This window comes from Fukomys damarensis, unplaced genomic scaffold, assembly GCF_012274545.1.
Source record: "Fukomys damarensis isolate Sample0158 unplaced genomic scaffold, DMR_v1.0_HiC HiC_scaffold_2, whole genome shotgun sequence".
Classification (NCBI taxonomy): Eukaryota; Metazoa; Chordata; class Mammalia; order Rodentia; family Bathyergidae; genus Fukomys; species Fukomys damarensis.
Genome location: NW_022900914.1, coordinates 39,224,531 through 39,242,259, shown reverse-complemented (window position 1 = coordinate 39,242,259; position 17,729 = coordinate 39,224,531). Strand labels below are relative to the sequence as shown.

Sequence of the window (17,729 nt, the reverse complement as noted above, 5' to 3'; positions counted from 1 at the left end):
CCCGCCGCGCGTCACGCAGCCTGGTTGCCTTGGAAACCTCAGAGTGCGGCTGCGCCAGCAGACCTGCAAGCGTGAGGAGCGAGGCTGAGGCTCAGGCATGGAACTGCCCGATCCAGTACGCCGGCGGCTGGGAAACTTCAGCCGGACGGTGTTCCGCGACTCCAGCTGGACTGGGCCAGAGCACAGTGAGGATCCGGGTGAGTGGCCGAGGTCCGGTGCAGAGTGTGGCCCACGCGGATTTTGGAGCGGCTAGCTTTTGCCTAGACTAAAAATGGCGGCGTCGCCTACAGGTGGCTCTGCATTGCGGGGAGCTACTTGGGGGAGGGGCTGGGCCGGGGCCCGAAGGGGCCCTGATCCCAGCCTGGCCTGGTCCTGTGCCCCATGGGCCGGTACATTGCAAACCTGGCAACTGAAGTAGTGCCAAACTGCGCCCCGTGAGGCCCGGTGCTGCCTTAAAGGCGACTCGAAGAAAAATTAAAAATTCTGCCCAGCACATCCGTTGGTGAAGGCCGATGTTGATTTTCTTCTGCGTCACTCGCCCTAGCTTTCCCGACTAGGATGGAACAGCCATCCCCGTCTCAAGCCCTCATCCCAAACCCTGGTGAAATAGCTTTCTTTGCCTTTTCTGTTTTCCTCGCAGAAGTACGTTACTCCTGAAGCCATTTCCCAACAGAAGAAATGGGGAAAAGTTGTTAAATGAATCATTGTAAACTGCTATCCATTCAAGTGGTACCTGCCAAACTCTACCCCTTACCTTCCTTCTCCCCTTTGTAAAACTCTTTCCCCTCATCTGGTAACAGAACACCCCAATGTAAGAGTGCTGCATCCAACATGATGGACAAGTGATGACGCAGTTTGGTGCAAAGCAGTTTCTGCCTCCTGAATGAGCAACATACTGTCAGCCAGACCCATGTGTTTTTTCATCATTGACCTCTACAGTGGAATGGAAATCTTTTCTTCCACCTGGTTTTAAGTTTTAAATGAAGGGTGGACAGTGACCCAGACAAGCAGTCAGTTCTTATAGTTGCATTTTGTCACCTTGATCATTTGCCTATTTTCCAAATGTAGGCCTTTTTATAATTTAAGATGTGCTGAAAAGAACATGAAAAATTGGGTTTTCACATTTCTGAGGGTGAGACTTAACATGCACTAAAATCTTATGAAGCGAAATATTAGAGGTCAGCAGACCTTTACTGAGAAGATCCGCATAATAAATATTTAATTAATATTAGACTCTGGAGGCCAGATGGTCTCTGCAGCAGCTACAGACAACAGTAATTTCGTGGGTATGGCTGTATACCAGTAAAACTTTATGGACACTGAAATTTGAAATTCACATGGTTTTCACATTGTCATAGAATAGTATTTTTTAACCATTTAAGCACAAAAACATTTTTAGGTCACCAACTGTACAAAAATAGCAGTTGGCCTACCCCTCTATATTATATAATATAGAACTCAACTTGAACTTCTGCAAAGTATTAATGAATTTTTACCTTCAAGTTTCATTTATATATTAACTTGATTTTCATCTGCATGACTATAAATTTTATCTTCTGAAATATTGTACATCTCTCACAAGTGCAAGGTTCTGAGTTTGATCCCCAGTACCAAAAACAAAAAAAAACAAAAAAACAAAAAAAACCGGGGCTGGGGATTTAAGCTCAGTGCTTCCCGCCACCTGCCTCACAAGCAAAAGGTCCCAAGTTCCATCCCTGTTATCACAAAATAAAACCAAACAAACAAAAAAGGACATGGCACAACTTTTATCATTTCATGTAAAAAATATTTAACATTAAAAGTGATATTTGCAAAATTTTGACCATACTTTCTGTTCTAAAGGTAATAAAATTTTCAGCTCAATTTATTATTTTTCCACATTATCTTCTTTGTGGATCTGAAACAGTAGTAATTATTTATACTGTAAAAACAAGTCTATTTTCATGTGCATAGCTAACCAAGAATTATCCTGTTATGGAAAAAATAATAGGCTGGTGCGTTTCTTCAGATTTAATAGATTTTTAAGACTCCATTTTTAGTGTCAATTTAATACATTGATATGAGCAAAAAATGATCATAATAAGCATGTTCTTGGAGCTAAAGGAAATTATTTTCCTGTATGAGACTACAATTCTTACATTTTGAAATTGTTAAATGATAGATTAAAATACCTGGGAGAAAAAGAAAAAATAATGTTTTTAGGAAATTTACATTAGAGCCTTTGTAAAATCTGAAGTTTAGAGCAGTTGATTTCAAAATATGTGTCTGCTCTTAAGAATACAAATTTAGGGCCAGGGATTTAGCTCAGTGGTTCTGCCACCTGCCTCTCAAGCATAGGGTCCTGAGTTCGATCCCTGGTACCAAAAGAAAAAAAAAAAAGAGGATTCAAATCTAGCCAAGGATTTGGCTCAGTGGCACTGTGCCTGCCTCACATGCACAAGGACATGAGCTTAATCCCCAGTACAAAAAAAAAATTCAAATTTAGAATGTATTATGTAGGGCTCAATTCTAAAAATCCAACTCTTAATTTAGGCCCCTTCTCTCTTACAGGAAAGCAAAAGATATTATGTGATCAACCTTAGATAAGCGTAACTCATGTATCAGAAATGGCTATGCTTTTGATATCCTTATGGCAGTATGCTTTCATCAATTCATTCTTTCTGTGTATTCATATTTGGTTTTCACAATGTGTAAAGCAAGATGTTAGCTTCTATTCTTTGTGTAACCCGAGCTCATTTGTTATCCTGTCTCAGCCTTGAGTCCGGGGTTTATAGAAGTGCACCATCATCTCCCTTTTTTTTGGTACCAGGGATTGAACTCGGGTCCTTGCGCTTGCAAGACAGGCCACCGAACCGCTGAGCTAAATCCCCAGCCCCTAACATAATATTTTTTAACAGAAATTGCCTTAAACAGTTGATCAGCTCACTGTGATAAAAAATATGGTAAATGTTTAAATTTAAAATTTAAAGACACATTGCCATTAATTGCTATTAATCCCCTCAGTGTACTTCCCCTTGCTTCAGGAATACTTACACCATCATTCTTACTAGTGTGTCTTTTACTGTAATAAGTTCTTAATTTAAATATTGACCTCAGTTTTGATCACACTTGTATATGTAGAAGAGAAGAAAAGGGGACTTATATTTTTTAAGAGCCTACTAAGTGTGTTGGGCATGGTGCCAGGGTGAAATAATTTGTATTATCACTGATCTTCACAAGCAGCCTGTGAGGAAGTTGTAATGTTACCCTTTACCAATGATAAAAAGAAGGCTCAAGCAGGTTAAATAATTTATTTCAGATCTGGCGTCCAGCTCTCTTCAATGGACTAGACTGTGTTGGGGACTGTGTTGGGTGAGGGGAGTAGTGTTCTTTGCCAGAACTTCACAAAGAGGTTCTGTTTGGATGGGAAAATATGATTGAGGAAAAATCTATGGAGAAGGTGGCATTGGGTTGGGTACTAAAGACTAGGTAGGTTAGGGTATGCTGAAAGAAAGAGTGTACTTTAATTTGAGATTCATTTTTAAATGAGCTTATCTGTGATTATCTGTGAAATATTCATTTTTATTTTATATATTTATTTTCTAAGACCTTTACATAGAACTCAGCAAAAGAGACAATGATAATTACTATCTGTTCGATAAGATTCATATTGACTATCCACATTTAATTTATACCAGTAATGTGCAAGAATGTCAGCAGACTATAATGGCAGAATAATAAATTGAAGAATCTGAAACATATTCCCAGGTAACCATTATTTGAACTAAATAATATTAGGATGAATCTTCACTATTAATAACTATAAATAGGTTTAAAATTTGAGATTGTATTGAACCAGTTATTAATTGTCAAAAATGAAAGGATTTTAAGGGCTTCAACTAGGATTAAGAGTTTATTCCTTTTCTGTTTCTTCTGTAGATAATGAAGTGAACTCCAGTATGGCCCTGCAGATGGCACTTTATTTTAATACTTACTTTTTCCCACTTTGGTGGGTAGGCTCCATTCTGATGCTTCATATGAAGGTAAGTACGTTTTATTATTGCTAAGGCCTCTTATCCCCTTCCCTAACATTGTTACTTTGTTAATAAAATTAACAGTTCTTAAAAATTGTTTCTCTATCCAGGTCAGTACTATATTACAAATATGGTTTGTTTTTTGTTTTTAGTATTCATTCTTGCCTGATTACTACAAATTCATTGTGATTACTATTATTGTCCTCGTAACCCTAATTGAAGCTATCCGGTTGTACCTGGGCTACATGGGTAACCTGCAGGAGAAGGTAGGTTCTGCTTCCCTTCATCTTGGTGCTACACATAAATGCCTTTCCAGGACAGTGAGAGGCAATGAGTGTTAGAAAGAGCAGAGGCCTCTTTAAGTCCTCGCTCCAAATTGACCACTTCTTGTTACTGTAATCTCTGCTTAATGCTGTCTACTTCTGGTGTTTCCAACAAAGACAAAATCTATAAAATGAGGACAGTAGTACTTATTCCAAACATTTGTTGAGTTTAAGTGAAATGATTTATCAAAAGTACCTGAAGGTGCTCACTTCAGTAGGGCATACACTAAAAAAGTACCTGAAGTACTCACTATCAAGCACTTAAGAATTGATAGTTTTCCCTCTTCTCTTCAGTCTTTCTTAAAAATTTTGGTCAGTTAAACTTGTCTGTATGGATCCTGAATAAGCAAAGGGGGAAATTATAAATTCATTTCCTATGCCAGACCCATGTTTTCTGAATCATCATGCTGCATAAGCGTTTACAGTTACCAAGGTTTTGGGATAATTCTGTGGTTGTCTAGGCCCTTCGTAATTAGGCCACACCCAGCATATCTCATTGTATCTCTTGCCATTTCTTAACCCAACCGTCCACTCCAGAATGATGTGTTGATTCCCAATCATGCTTTCACCTGTTGGCTTATTTAGTCTCTTCCTTATTCCTCCCTCAGCATAACTATAAAAGCCTGTATACATTCTTGAAGTCTTTCACCTACTCTAACACTCTTATTTCTTGTAGCACTTAGTTTATACCTCTAAGTGTTGCATTTAATTGTTCACCAAAGTATACTATATTGCATTGATTTACACAGAGTTAATTTCCTTATCTAGGTAGCATATTCTGTATGGACAAGGACCATGTCATACTCCCTTTGAAGTATAGAACCCATATGATAGGTTAATAACAGTACTGAGTATTTATATGCATAAACTGAGAGTGTGTTTTACTGATCTCATTACTGTCTTTTGGGGGAATAGGATCAAGGGGCCCTCACACATGTTAGGCAAGTGTTCTACCCCTGAGTCACAGCCCTACCCCTCATCTCAATACTCTTTTTTTTTTTTTTTTTTATTGAGTTTATTGGTACATTTAGGGATACAGTACAGTTACATTCAATACTCTTGATATATATCATTACAGGTTCCTGAGCTGGCAGGCTTTTGGCTTTTGAGCCTTTTGCTGCAGTTGCCTTTAATTCTTTTCTTGCTGTTGAATGAAAGCATAACGAGTCTGCCCTTGGAAAAGGCCATGCATATCATCTTCACTATGTTCCTTACTTTCCAAGTTATTTTAGCATTTTATACCTTAAAGAAAATGGTCAATCATTTGGCAGCTCGTTTCCACCTCCATGACTTTGACCAGCTGTCTGCAAACAGAGAAGACATGAGAAGGATGAGGTCATGTATAGAAGAGATTTAATCCAGTGCTGTTGAGAAATAATCTGAAAGATTGTAGAAGACTGTAAAAGTTAGGAAACATCAGAGATCTAGCATGAGAAAAAGGGTAAAGTAAGTGTTTTGAACTGTATACTCTAGCTCTGAAATTCCCAAGTTGGGGCAATGATAAAGCTTATGTATTACATGAAAGCAGTATATTAACCCTAAAACCTACATGCTGTCCACCTGACACTAAATTTCTTTTTTTAATGTAATCATCTGTTAGTTGTGTTTTATCAGTTTTACTGTAATATTTTTTAGTTACAACTTGTAACTAGAAATGTATGTATTTCTTTTAAATTTATTATTTGTATCTTGGCTATATATATCTGACCATGCTTCTTAAAATACATAGAAATGCTAGTCCAAGGGGCTTTTAGCTCAGTAGAATAGTTGCCCAGCATGTACAAGACCCTGAGTCCAATCCCCAGTGCTGCTAAAACAACCCAAAAACTGAAATGCCAGTCAACATTTTTGTGTATTAGACTATATTTATAACCAGAAGATCAAATTTGCATGTCTGTTAAGGTTAAATTCTCACCCTCGTATTTGTTATCTATTATATTGAAGTAAAGAAGACAAGTGTATTATCGTGATATTTAGGGAATATTTTTGTCATAAAAATTACAACTTTTGTAAAACTGTGTTCAGTATTTGTTGTGGTGATGTGCAAAATGGTTTTATAATAAATTATTTGTGTTAATAAAGTATCAGCAACAGATTATTCCTGTCATGTGTAGCTCTGTTGTCCTTTGTTTTACACAGTTGCAAGAGAAGGAAGGATAGCCAAGCGTGGTGGCACACGCCTCTAATCCCAGCACTTGCGAGGCTGAGGCAGGAGGATCATTGTGAGTTCCAGGTCAGTCTCAACTACGTAGTGAGACCCTGTCTCAAAAAACTAAAAAAATAAGAAGGAAGGAGGAAGGATTAAAAATAGAATAGCAAGACTTCTATGTAACAGGCACTGTAGTAGGCACATTAAATTAACTCTTGTGATTTCATTTGCTAGATTATTGTTCATTAAAAAACTGCTTGAACTTTTGATCATTCTGCCTTGGCTTCCAGGAGTGCTAGGTTTACAGGCATGCACCACCACACCCATTTTAGAAAGACTTTTTAAAATTTCAATGTTGTCTCAAGAGTTTTACTTCAAATGGCAGAGCTTCAGACACATTAAACCTTAATGTAGGAGTAAGAAGTTAATAATGAAAATTTTAGTCTTAATCATAGAAAAACTTCTGAAAAAATAGAATTGATTTATTAAAATATTCAAATAATATTGCTGTAGTAGATGCAATATTTAAAATGCAGATGTAGTAAGATGAGAAAAAAGAAACTAAGGTAGAGTAGGATCATGACTAAGTCAGGTGTTTTTCATCTAAAGAACTATGGTTTTTGTGTTAGACTAAACCAGCATTGTGTATTGGAGTATACCTGTTTCTCTGTGCAAGTGTTTCAAATTTAGGTAGAGGAGATATTTACATTTCAATCAATGCATTTGGTGTATAGACAGTCTTTATCTTGGGTTTATCGGGAATGTTTGTTAATCCTCAATTCCTATATATTCTCTCCAGGGATTTACAACACTTCTGAAAATTTGTAGTTAAGATGTTGGGCTTTGCAAATTTTATTCTCCACATATTTTTCTTTGTCTTTTTCTCATCAAAGACAGTAGGTGTAAATTACCAGAAACAAAAGGACTTTACTGAAATTTGTTAATTTAACATATACTTGAATGCATGCCTGGTATATGAAAGAAGTACTGGAGGGTCAAAGACAGATGTGCTCCTAATCCTTGCATACGATGTGAGGGGTAAAACATTACAGAGAGAAAAGTGTGACTTTATTGGAGGTGCGTTCAATGAGTCATTTCCTTTTGACTATAACACGCCCTTGATTTCAGGACATCCCCTCTGTGATCCTGCACATAGCGTCCAGGATTAGCAGCACGCTGACCCTTCATCAACATCATTTAGCATTCACCAAGCTCTGCACTGGAGGAGAGGGATTGACAGGTTCAACCCATACAGTCACTCCCTCTTGCCTGAACAAACAAGTTTACTGTCTGGTGGAAAAGACACTGGGATTACACAGAAGAGACATTTAAATGAGTTAAGGACTCTGAAAAGCCTTACCAGAGAAAGTGACACTTGAGGTTTGAAGAATGAGTGGATTTTAAGTTTAGTATTAAGAGGAAGAAATAGTGGTGATTGAGTACTGATTTAGATATATATAAGCAGTTTAATGGAACTGATAGAGTAGAAATAGAATAGGGTAGAGAAGTTTGGAAGGTGCTAGTAAGCTAAGGTTGTGATTTGAATATTCTGAATCCCTGAAGAGTTTAAAGTGGAGCCTCACACACAGATTTGGATTGCAAAAGGCCAGCTGTCCCTCTCCCTCTCTCTGACCCCCCTTCCCCCTCTCCCTCCCCCCTTCTCCCTCTCCCTGGAGACTGTGGCAAATGAATGGAAAGAGTAGGACTAGAGGTAGAGAGATCAACAGGGGCTTAGCATTTTGGAGAGAACAAGCTGGCCTGGATCAAGTGAGTACCAGTAAAACTTGAAAGCAATATAAGACCTACTAAAGTTCTTTAAATAATTTTATATTTTAAAATAGGTATTTTTCCTAATTCATCATTTCAGAGATTACTACAGTGATAAAATGATATTGTCTTATTGCTCCCCCAATTATTACATTATTAGACTTACATAAAGCTTCATCTGAAAGTTTTTAAATTATACTTGACAATCTACTTAAATGATTATTTGTATCAGTTAAGATTATAGCACAATATTTTATAAGTAAAGAAAAATCAACTATGATTCTACCAGCCTAAAATACTGTTAGCAAATGTTTCCTTTTGTAAATGCTTTTTCCTTCCAGTACTAGGGATTGAACGTGAGGCCTTCAAACAACATCCCCCCTCAAATTTTGAAACAGGTGCTAAATTGCCCAGAATGGGCTTGAATTTGTGATCCTCCTGCCTTAGCCTTCCGGAGTGCTAGGATTATGGAAATGCTTTCTTAAAACCATAGTAGTGATCATAGATACTTATAATTTTGTATCCTGTTTATCTGAAACCATAAGTATTTACCCATGTCTATACATAGTTACAGAACCATCATTTTAAATGATTGCACATTATTCTATTAAGTAGATGGGCTATAATTAACTTTTCTCCTATTGTTGGATTTTTTTCTTTTTTCTTTTTTGGTCCTGGGGATTGAACTCCGGTCCTTGTGCTTGTGAGGCAGGCTAAATCCCCAGCCCTCTTTTGCATATATATACATATACACACGTACGTTTCATTGTAATGAATATCTTGTATATATAATGTTTTACATATTTTAGGTTATTCTTTTTCATTGTAAGCCAAATTCACAGATGTGAAATTGCAAAGACATGAGGTATGAACATTTATAAGGACACTTGATGTATATTACACCCACTTTCTGTTCATCACTCACAATTCTAAAAATATTACAATGAAAATTTTGACAAGGACAGATTTATGGACTTTAGTTACCTGTTGTCTTTGTATTACTGAGTACCTACAACAGGAATGCTGAGTTTCCTGAGGAGTAAAAAAAAAATCTAAAAGCTGTGAAAGGAGAAGTGCAGAGACTTTACAAAAGTGGGGGGGGGTTTGAATTAAGGAAAAACTGATAAGGGACAGAAAAAGGATTAGGCAAGCTGGTTGCAGTCAGCAACAGACAGTGAGATGTGACACAATAAAAACTGGGTCATTGAGTTGGGACAGCCCTAGGACATAAAGAGACTGAAATGAAGTAAAGCTCTGGATTACTTTGTTCTTGAATATTGAATTTCTTCAGAAGCATGGAGCGTGAAATATTATCATGATAAGCCAAGATTGGAAACATAGCCAAGAAAAAGAGGTCTTTAAGGGATTGTTTAAAATGTGCTGAAAGAATAATTTGGTTTGGTCTTAAACGGCTCAAAAAGTAAATTGACATAAAGCTTTTGCATAGCAAAATAGGTATAGAGGCAAAAAACAATAAGGCAAACAAAATAGTTTACCCAGTAAATTTGTTAGCATGGAGAGAGTTAGATTGTGATCATAGAAAAGGTTATCACAAGATTTAACTGTTGTGTTTTATAAGTACAGTTAACACTAATTTTTTACGGGTATCTATCTTTATTCTAGTTTTAGCTTTTTGGTTTTTTTTGTTTTTTGGCGGTACCAGGGATCAAACTCAGGTCTTTATGCTTGCAAGGCAGGCAGTGGAACCACTGAGCTAAATCCTAGGCCCTTTATTCTAGTTTTAAAAGACTATTAATTTGGAGGTTTCAAGTCAATAAAAAAAAATAGTTTTCAGGCATTGTAAGAATCATTTTAAATACCCCCAACACTGTGTTTAAGCATTTAAAAACACTCAGGCCCTAGAAAAATCAGTTTAAATATCAATTAAACCGTAAAGTTTAAATTTTGGTGTATAGATGTATTTGTATCTCTGAAAATGAGGTTAGGCATCACTATAAGCATTTGAATCAAAGTTAGGAAAGTATACAACTTCTAAAGGCAAGATACAAACCAGAAGATAGTTTGAAACATATATTCTATGAAAAACCAAGGACATTTAGAAATTTATCTCATCAACATGTGCAGGTTAAACCTGTTCCACAGCTGAACATCCTTGTCTGCAGGAGCTGTCCAATCTATGCCATCAGCTATTTGTCCTCCACTGTTCCATAAACTTAGGTTTTTAGCACTCAGCAGCATTAAAAATGTCAACTTTCTAAAACAACAATCAGCCAAGACTGGCCTTGTCTTTATTTTTGCAGAACACTTACTGCACTATATTTGGCTGATGGGAAAGTGGTTTCATTGATTCATCTTTAAAGGTTTTTAGTTCCTGATCTTGAGTTATTTATACTCTAATTGAAATAAATTGGAGACATTGCTCCATATTATAGCAGCAAAGGGGGAAATGCTTAATATTCAAGTTACGTGCACCTTTAAAAATTATTTTATAAATGCTTGATTTTATTAGTGCCTAGAAGAACAAAAATAACTGCTAGAGAGAAGGAAGTTTGGAACTTTGCTTCAATAGCTTTCCTAAAAAGAATGAGAACTTATTAAAAGTAAAACTTTTTCTACTCTAAAATTCATTGCTCTCTAGGATCAATAAACCCTTCCTAAGGAAGGCAGGAAAGTTAACTGTTGACTGTATAGTAAATTACAAAATAGAGCAGCAGAATATAAATACTTTTTATTTTTAGTATGCTGTGATTTTGTTCTGCAAAGTAAATAATATAGTTAGCTCCAAAAATATCTCATCCACTGTTTTGACACATCAGGACTGAAACAATAAATAGGATTGAGTCCTTGCCCTTCCAGCCAAGGTCTAACAGAGGAGAGAAATTTAAGATACCATAATGCCTTATGAAAATACTGTAATAGAGCTATGTAAAAGATGAAAATGAGTAAGGTAGCCGGTGAGGACCCATGATATTTTGGGGACAGAGAAAACAGCATGAGTGGAGGTACTAACTTGAAGATATAAGGCCTCAGAACCAAAAGTAGTTCGCTGTCATTAAAATATAATGTGTAGGGGCGGACTGGGTTGAGATAAATTGAAAAGAGGCATCAGAATGTTACCAGTTTTCACACGATGTAATAAAGAGTTTGAACTTTATGCTGTAAGCAGTAGAATAGAGTATTGCATTCATTCATGAACACTTTGGTTTACAAGCAGTTCAATTCACAAACAAAAGCATTCAGCAAAATTTTGCTTCCGTTCGCAAACTCCACTTCAGGTGACAAACATGACCATGGCCATCTTCCCCACACAAACACAGATGAAGCCATCTTCCCCAAAATTATAAAACATATTAAGTTTGTAAACCAAGGTGCCACTTATACCTATATTTAAACAGAATGAAAAGGTATCATTGCCATATTTGAAAACGATAGCTTGAGAAGGGCAACTAATTTAATGGATGATATAAAAAAACAACATTCCAAAGGAATCTCATAAAAGGCTAAAATGTTAAACCCCCATACAGGCATGCATGCACTCACACACATCTCCTACATGTATTTACCTGGTCCACCTGGAGATCAAGTTAACTCTGCAGAGGTTGCTTGGAAGGAAATGAGATATTAGTACATGATGGTGTCCCTTGTGTGCACAGTGCTTAGGTGCTTAGTAAAGCTGACACTGATGACAGCGTTGACTGGATGTATAAATGAAAGAATAAGCAAGCTCTTAGAACTCACAGCTCCTGCCTCCTTAATACAGAGTAGCTTCTTTAAAAAACGCAAACAAAAACTCCCTACAGAATAGAAACACATTTACTTATGTCTGAATCTTTGTGGCATGAAAAATAATCCTAATTTTAAAACCAGTTACCACTCTTATACTAAGTGTAAACTTTTAAATTTGGCTAGACTCCCCAGGCTAATATAAATAACAGTCATCATTTAATTGGATGCCTGCTATGTACCAGATGCTGTGCTGGGGCTTTATCAATATCTTATCCAATTCTAATGACAACTCTAAGGCAGATACTATTCCCATTTTGCTCAAGCTAAAACAGATTCAGGAGAGGTTAGGAACTTGCCATGGTCACAAGGCAAGTCAATAGAAGAATAGAAACCTAATGCTGTTTGGCTCTAACAAGCTTTTTCACTGTGCAGTGCTCCCTCTTCACAAATATGTGCTCCAAATATGTATTTAGGTTGACCTAGATCTGTCCAACCCAGAATCCAAAGCAGGAATATTGACCCAATGACCTTAGATCCCCAGACCTCTACAAGTGAATGACTGTAGCAAGGGTGGGAGGGGCTCACAAGCTATTGTCGTAAAAAAATCTCACAGCATATCTACCTGTGGGAACACTGAGCAGGCAAACTCAAAAGTCTGAGTTGTTTGCTTTTCTTTGGAGTTACTCTAACTCAGAACATTGTCCTCAGTCATTTCATGTTGATCAGAATAGACGTGACGTTAAAGACATATGAATTTGATTAATTTTGTAATGGGAAAATCCTTTAGTACACTAAAAGAATTGACACTTGCTGGAAGTAGGTCCTTGTGAAATGCTAAGTGCTTTTATGTGCTATCTACTCCAAGTTATTAGAAGAAGATACACTCTGAGAAATGCAATTTCATCATCATGTAAGCATCATAGAATGTACTTACAAAAACCAAGACAGCTATGACATCACCAGGCAATGCTATAGTCTATGAGACCACCATTGTATATGCAGTCTGTCATTGACTGACGTGTCATTATGGAGTGCAAGACTGTAATTGTATAATTATTATATAAATATATAATTATCATGCCATTTCCCATTTTGAAAATGGGAAAAACTCAGTATCAGAAAGGTCTGATAAAACCAAGATTGCATAGCTGATAATTGGCAGAACTGGAATTCAAATTGACATCTGATTCCAAGGCTTTTCCACACAGTTCTGTTCCACAAATTAATTGAAGTCCTATGGTTTGGCAGGTGCAGAAGATTCTAGGATGCGAAAGATGCTTTTCCTGCACACAAGAGATTTATAGTCTAATAGTACCTTTCCAAACGTTGTGTAGGAGAAAAATAATAAAGGTGTGCAAGGTGGGGGAACCTTTGGGCCACTGTTTAAATTAAAAAATAAAACCACCACCACAACAGCTTTTTTGGGGGCGGTGGGTACCAGGGATCGAACTCAGAACCTTGCACTTGCAAGGTAGGCAGGAGAACTACTGAGCTAAATCCCCAGCCCACAACAGCTTTTTGAGTACTTTGTAGCTCTATGAGCCTGTGATTCATGAGGTTTCTACATTGTAATCATTACAGTATCAAAATTTCCCAGATTGTCCTCAGTGTTTATGAGCCAATATGTATAGCACAGATTTTTTAAGTATCAGACAAATATTTCCTGAAATCAATCTTTGACCTGACATAAACTGTAAGGAACTCACTGATTCTGGATTTCATGAATGTAAAGAGCATGGAGCTCAAGTGTACAGGCTTAGATAATAACATTGTGATGCAAGCGTTTTGTTTTGTATTATTTTAGTTTTTGTTTTTTGATTTGTGCGTTTTTTTAACTATTCTTTTTTAAATCTTATTATTAGTACATATTTGCTATAATGATCAACTCATCATAGGGAATTTGTACCTGTATGTAATATGTCTTAATTCTTCTTTTTAAAATTCTTCTTTTGATTTGTATTTTTTTAATGGAATTAAGAAGGAAGTTCAAGTGAACTTGAGCTGTCATTTTGTGGCTACTTGTCACACAAAATTTTAGTAAAACCTAAGGCGTGCCAAATTTGTTTTGAAAACTTTAGTCTGCTAGGTTATAAAAACAGGCTCCTGGATTATAAAAACAGCTCCTGAGCCCTCAGTAAGCTCTTGGTTTTAACTGCATGACTTGAAATGTGCCAGATATTTTTTCCTTTTGCAAACAAGTCCAAGCCAGCATATGTATTGAAGAGTGAAAAAGGCACAATAAAAATACAAAAATAATCAAGATCTTCACTAAAATGTCCATTTCAATTGCAGGATTCGGGCAATCACAAGTCAACATGCAATCTTCACCAAAGACAAAAACACTTGTTCACAGCAAACCCAGCTGCAGTTGATAACATGAGACATATCAAGAGCAAATCTGAATGCACACGTGCCAGTAAAGAAATTTTTATTATTTCAGTAGAGAAAATTCCACCCTCTATTCCATTCAGGGCCAAAAACAAAGTCAGGCAAGTAGAAAATATGCTGGAAACAGTGGGGAACTGCCCAATGGAAATATTCCTTCTCTAGTCTCTGTAACTATTTCAAACAGCAGTGCTTTGGCGCTGGAAGATGAAGAATCAGTCACCACTCAGCCTTGGGGAAAACCTACCTTTGGCATGTTTCATCATAACTGCTTACTGAGATGCTGTACCACTTAAGAGTACTTTATCCATTTTTAAGCCTCAGTGGATGCAAGTGGTACATCTGCCAGTCTCAAATTAGATGGTAAAGGTATCTATGGAAGACTTTATAGTTTTCAAGTTTAATTCCTTGAGTCCACTCTCTGTATCAACTAAAAGAGAACCAAGTAACCAATAAAGTGTGTGTGTGTGTGTGTGTGTGTGTGTGTGTGTGTCCCATGTTTTGTTCTTTTAAAAATCTGTCACTGAGCAGAGAAGTTAAGGTTGAGGAAATCTTTAATTCCACTCAACAAACAAAACCAACCAAACAGAAAACACCGGAATAAAACAGAGAAAGCTTGCAAACAGGAATTCAGTGGAAACTTTAAAAACTCCATCCTCTTAGTAGGTTGGGGATTTTGTTTGTTTCTTTATTGATTTCCCTAAAGTCAGGATCTACTTCCAGAGATTCCTTGTCCAACTACGGAGGAAATTTAATTGCTGGCAGAATTACAGTTGGGTCGTGTATATCTGAATTATTGCGATGCAATGGCAGTAAGGACCCTTCCCTGCTAGTTCTTTTATGATTGTCCTAAGTATCATAGATTTTGTAACTTTGTTTCAAAAATACCTTTATTTTTAAAAGTTTAGCCAAGGATTTAGTTCAGTGGTTCCGCTGCCTGCTTCGCAAGTGCAAGGTCCTGAGTTCGATCCCGAGTACCAAAAATAAAATAAAATAAAAGTTTAAAACATGTGTCCACATGTTAATTATTTGTTACAAGTAATCTATTCTTCCTTCTGGGAAAATTCAACAAAGTCAGTATCAAGGCCATGTATTTTTTTTTTTTATATTCCACCCAGCATCATTCTGTGGAATTGAATTTTTTTTGAAGCAGGGTCTTGCTTTGTACTTCAGGCTGGCCTTGAACTCACTATGTAGTCCAAGCTGACTTCAAACTTGTGGTGATCCTCCTGTCTCAGCCTCCTGAGTGCTGGGATTACAGGCATATGCCACCATGCCCAGCTGTGGAATTGATTTTAATAAATACAAATGACTTTGCATTTGGGTCACACTCTTCCAATGTAGCTATCTATGTTAAGACTATCATCTTGACTTTCAAAGCCTCGCAGGAAGGCAAAAACAAGGAATCACAGACTCAGAAAAGAGAAATCATTTGTGTAAGTTCAAAACCTGGACCCAGGCTGAGAGCTGATACAAGGCCACATTTTACCATGTACCAAATATCTTGAAATAAACTGAATGCTGTGACTTGTGTCTTAACTTCATCCTTTCATCAATTTCTAAGCAAACGGGTTAAGATCAATGTTTGTTGGATTTTTGTTTTTTGACTCCTAGTTTAGATTCCCACTACATTAAAAGGGACATTCCCACCCACTCCTCTATCTCCTAGGCATTTTTAGGGTCAAATGAGCTCTGTAAGAAGGCTTTGAGAAAGATGAGGATTTATTATCATGGTGGGCAGAATAATGGTCCCCACAGATGTCCACATCCTAATCCCCAGGCCCTGTGAATATGTTAGTCGCATGGCAAAAAGGAATGAAATCTGCAGATGGAAATAAAGTCGCTAGACAGCTGACTTTAAAAGGAGAGTACCCTGGATCATCCAGGTGGACCCAGTGTAATCACAAGGATCTGTAAAAGGGAAGAGGGAGACTGAAGAGCGATGGGATGAAGACCTGACCAGCATGGCCAGCTCTGAAGATGAAAGAAGCCACAACACAAGGAATGTGGGAATTGTAGAAGCTGCAAACAGCAAGAAAGCAAGTCTTCCCCAGAGCTACAGAAAGGAGAGCAGCCCTACTGATGCAGGCTAAGTGAAATACAGTGCGTAGCTAACTACCCCAGGATCTACCTTGAAGGTCAGCAAAGCACACCTGATAAGAGAAGGATGGGCTGATGGCAGGTTGGCAGGAGCCAGGCAGCCAAACAGAGTGGTCTGACTCAGACTGGAGCTGCCTCTGCCACCCCACCTCACCCTCACTCCCAACCCCCATGCCCAGAGTAGAGGCCAGTGCTGAAAATGACAGGATACACCACTGTTGCACCTGTTTGACGGCAGTGTCCCACATGGGCAGGCCTTGCATCCTCCCCTCACCACTGGAACACCTCTGGGTGCCCTTCCACCCTCTTCAGTCTCCAGGCTGCTCTCAGTTCATTCCCTTGGTGGCAGGAGCTGGAAGTACCCAACAATATCAGCCTGTGGCCAAGTTAAGTAGCTCCTTTGACCTCAGGTTTCAGATTCACATGCAGGAAAGAGTAGCCAAGCAACTTCAGCCTTATTCTATTCTTGCTAGAAGATCATTTCTACTTCACATACATCTCATCAGAGGACCTCCAGGGACAGAGGCTGAACGAATGCCAGATTTTAAAATTATTTCCCTCTAGCTGTGCGTTAACATTTTACTTCATTCTTAACCCAAAGCCCACTCAAGATGAAAGGCTTGAAGGGTTCCAAAGATGAATCTGAGCCAAACTTATTTTTGTGCATGTCTCCAGGCCCTAGCTCTCCCCTACCTCTAGCAGCCTTATCAAAGGAATGAAAATCCTGCCCTGGAGAGTCCTCTATCCCTGCAGATTTATGAGCAGCCAGTACCCAGCCAGGCCTCCATGGCCTGTTCTTGATCCATTCAGCTTCCACAGGAGCGGCCACTCTGACCCACATTCCTGGAACAATTTCTTTTGCAGATCAGCAGGTTTTAAGCAAACAAGGGCACATTTTGGGACATTGAACTATGCAATTAGCTGAGGGTAAATTTGGCAAAGCATCTGGTCTGCTTACCAAAATGGAAATTTTTAAAAGTGCAGTTTTAAAAATTAAACATTAACTTTGAAAAGTTAGTTCCAAGAAAAATCTACTTGAAATGACATAGAGACCTGGCTTTGTACAAGAGAATGGAGGGACTGGCATTGCTGGGGCTGCTCAGAGTTTCACCCACAGACTGATGCAGAAGCTGAACAAGGAGATAAATATGTTTGTGTGCCTGAAGGAAGATGAGAGCAAATAGTCATCTTTGCTGGCATCTGCAAAAGTCAACCTATGGCAGGTTTTTGTATTGGAAAAACTAATTGGGCATTGAAATTGTTAAAATGTGAAGGGACATTCTCAAGTTTATATCCTGGCAAACA

The 17,729-nt window shown here is 37.8% G+C and overlaps 1 protein-coding gene across 2 annotated transcripts; it reads left to right on the top strand.

Moving 5' to 3' along the window:
* Positions 1-16: 16 nt before the first annotated feature.
* Positions 17-15,210, top strand: Tmem17 (transmembrane protein 17). Of its 2 annotated transcripts, none has more exons than XM_010609764.3 (4): positions 17-197; positions 3,919-4,022; positions 4,166-4,279; positions 14,232-15,210. In XM_010609764.3, exons 1-4 carry the CDS (start codon positions 98-100, stop codon positions 14,487-14,489), a joined length of 576 nt encoding a protein of 191 aa, XP_010608066.1. In that variant the 5' UTR covers positions 17-97; the 3' UTR covers positions 14,490-15,210. The 2 variants fall into 2 exon arrangements, with proteins under 2 accessions (XP_010608066.1, XP_010608065.1); XM_010609763.3 differs by lacking the exon at positions 14,232-15,210 and adding an exon at positions 5,415-6,163 and having other exon boundaries at positions 25-197.
* The last annotated feature ends 2,519 nt before the right edge of the window (positions 15,211-17,729 follow it).

What these genes read in the sequence shown, in the direction of transcription:
- Tmem17 (XM_010609763.3), top strand. Translation starts at nt 98, where the DNA reads ATGGAACTGCCCGATCCAGTACGCCGGCGGCTGGGAAACTTCAGCCGG. An exon ending in AGAGCACAGTGAGGATCCGG is followed by an intron (nt 198 to 3,918) that starts GTGAGTGGCCGA and finishes TTTCTTCTGTAG; the next exon opens with ATAATGAAGTGAACTCCAGT. An exon ending in TTCTGATGCTTCATATGAAG is followed by an intron (nt 4,023 to 4,165) that starts GTAAGTACGTTT and finishes TTTTGTTTTTAG; the next exon opens with TATTCATTCTTGCCTGATTA.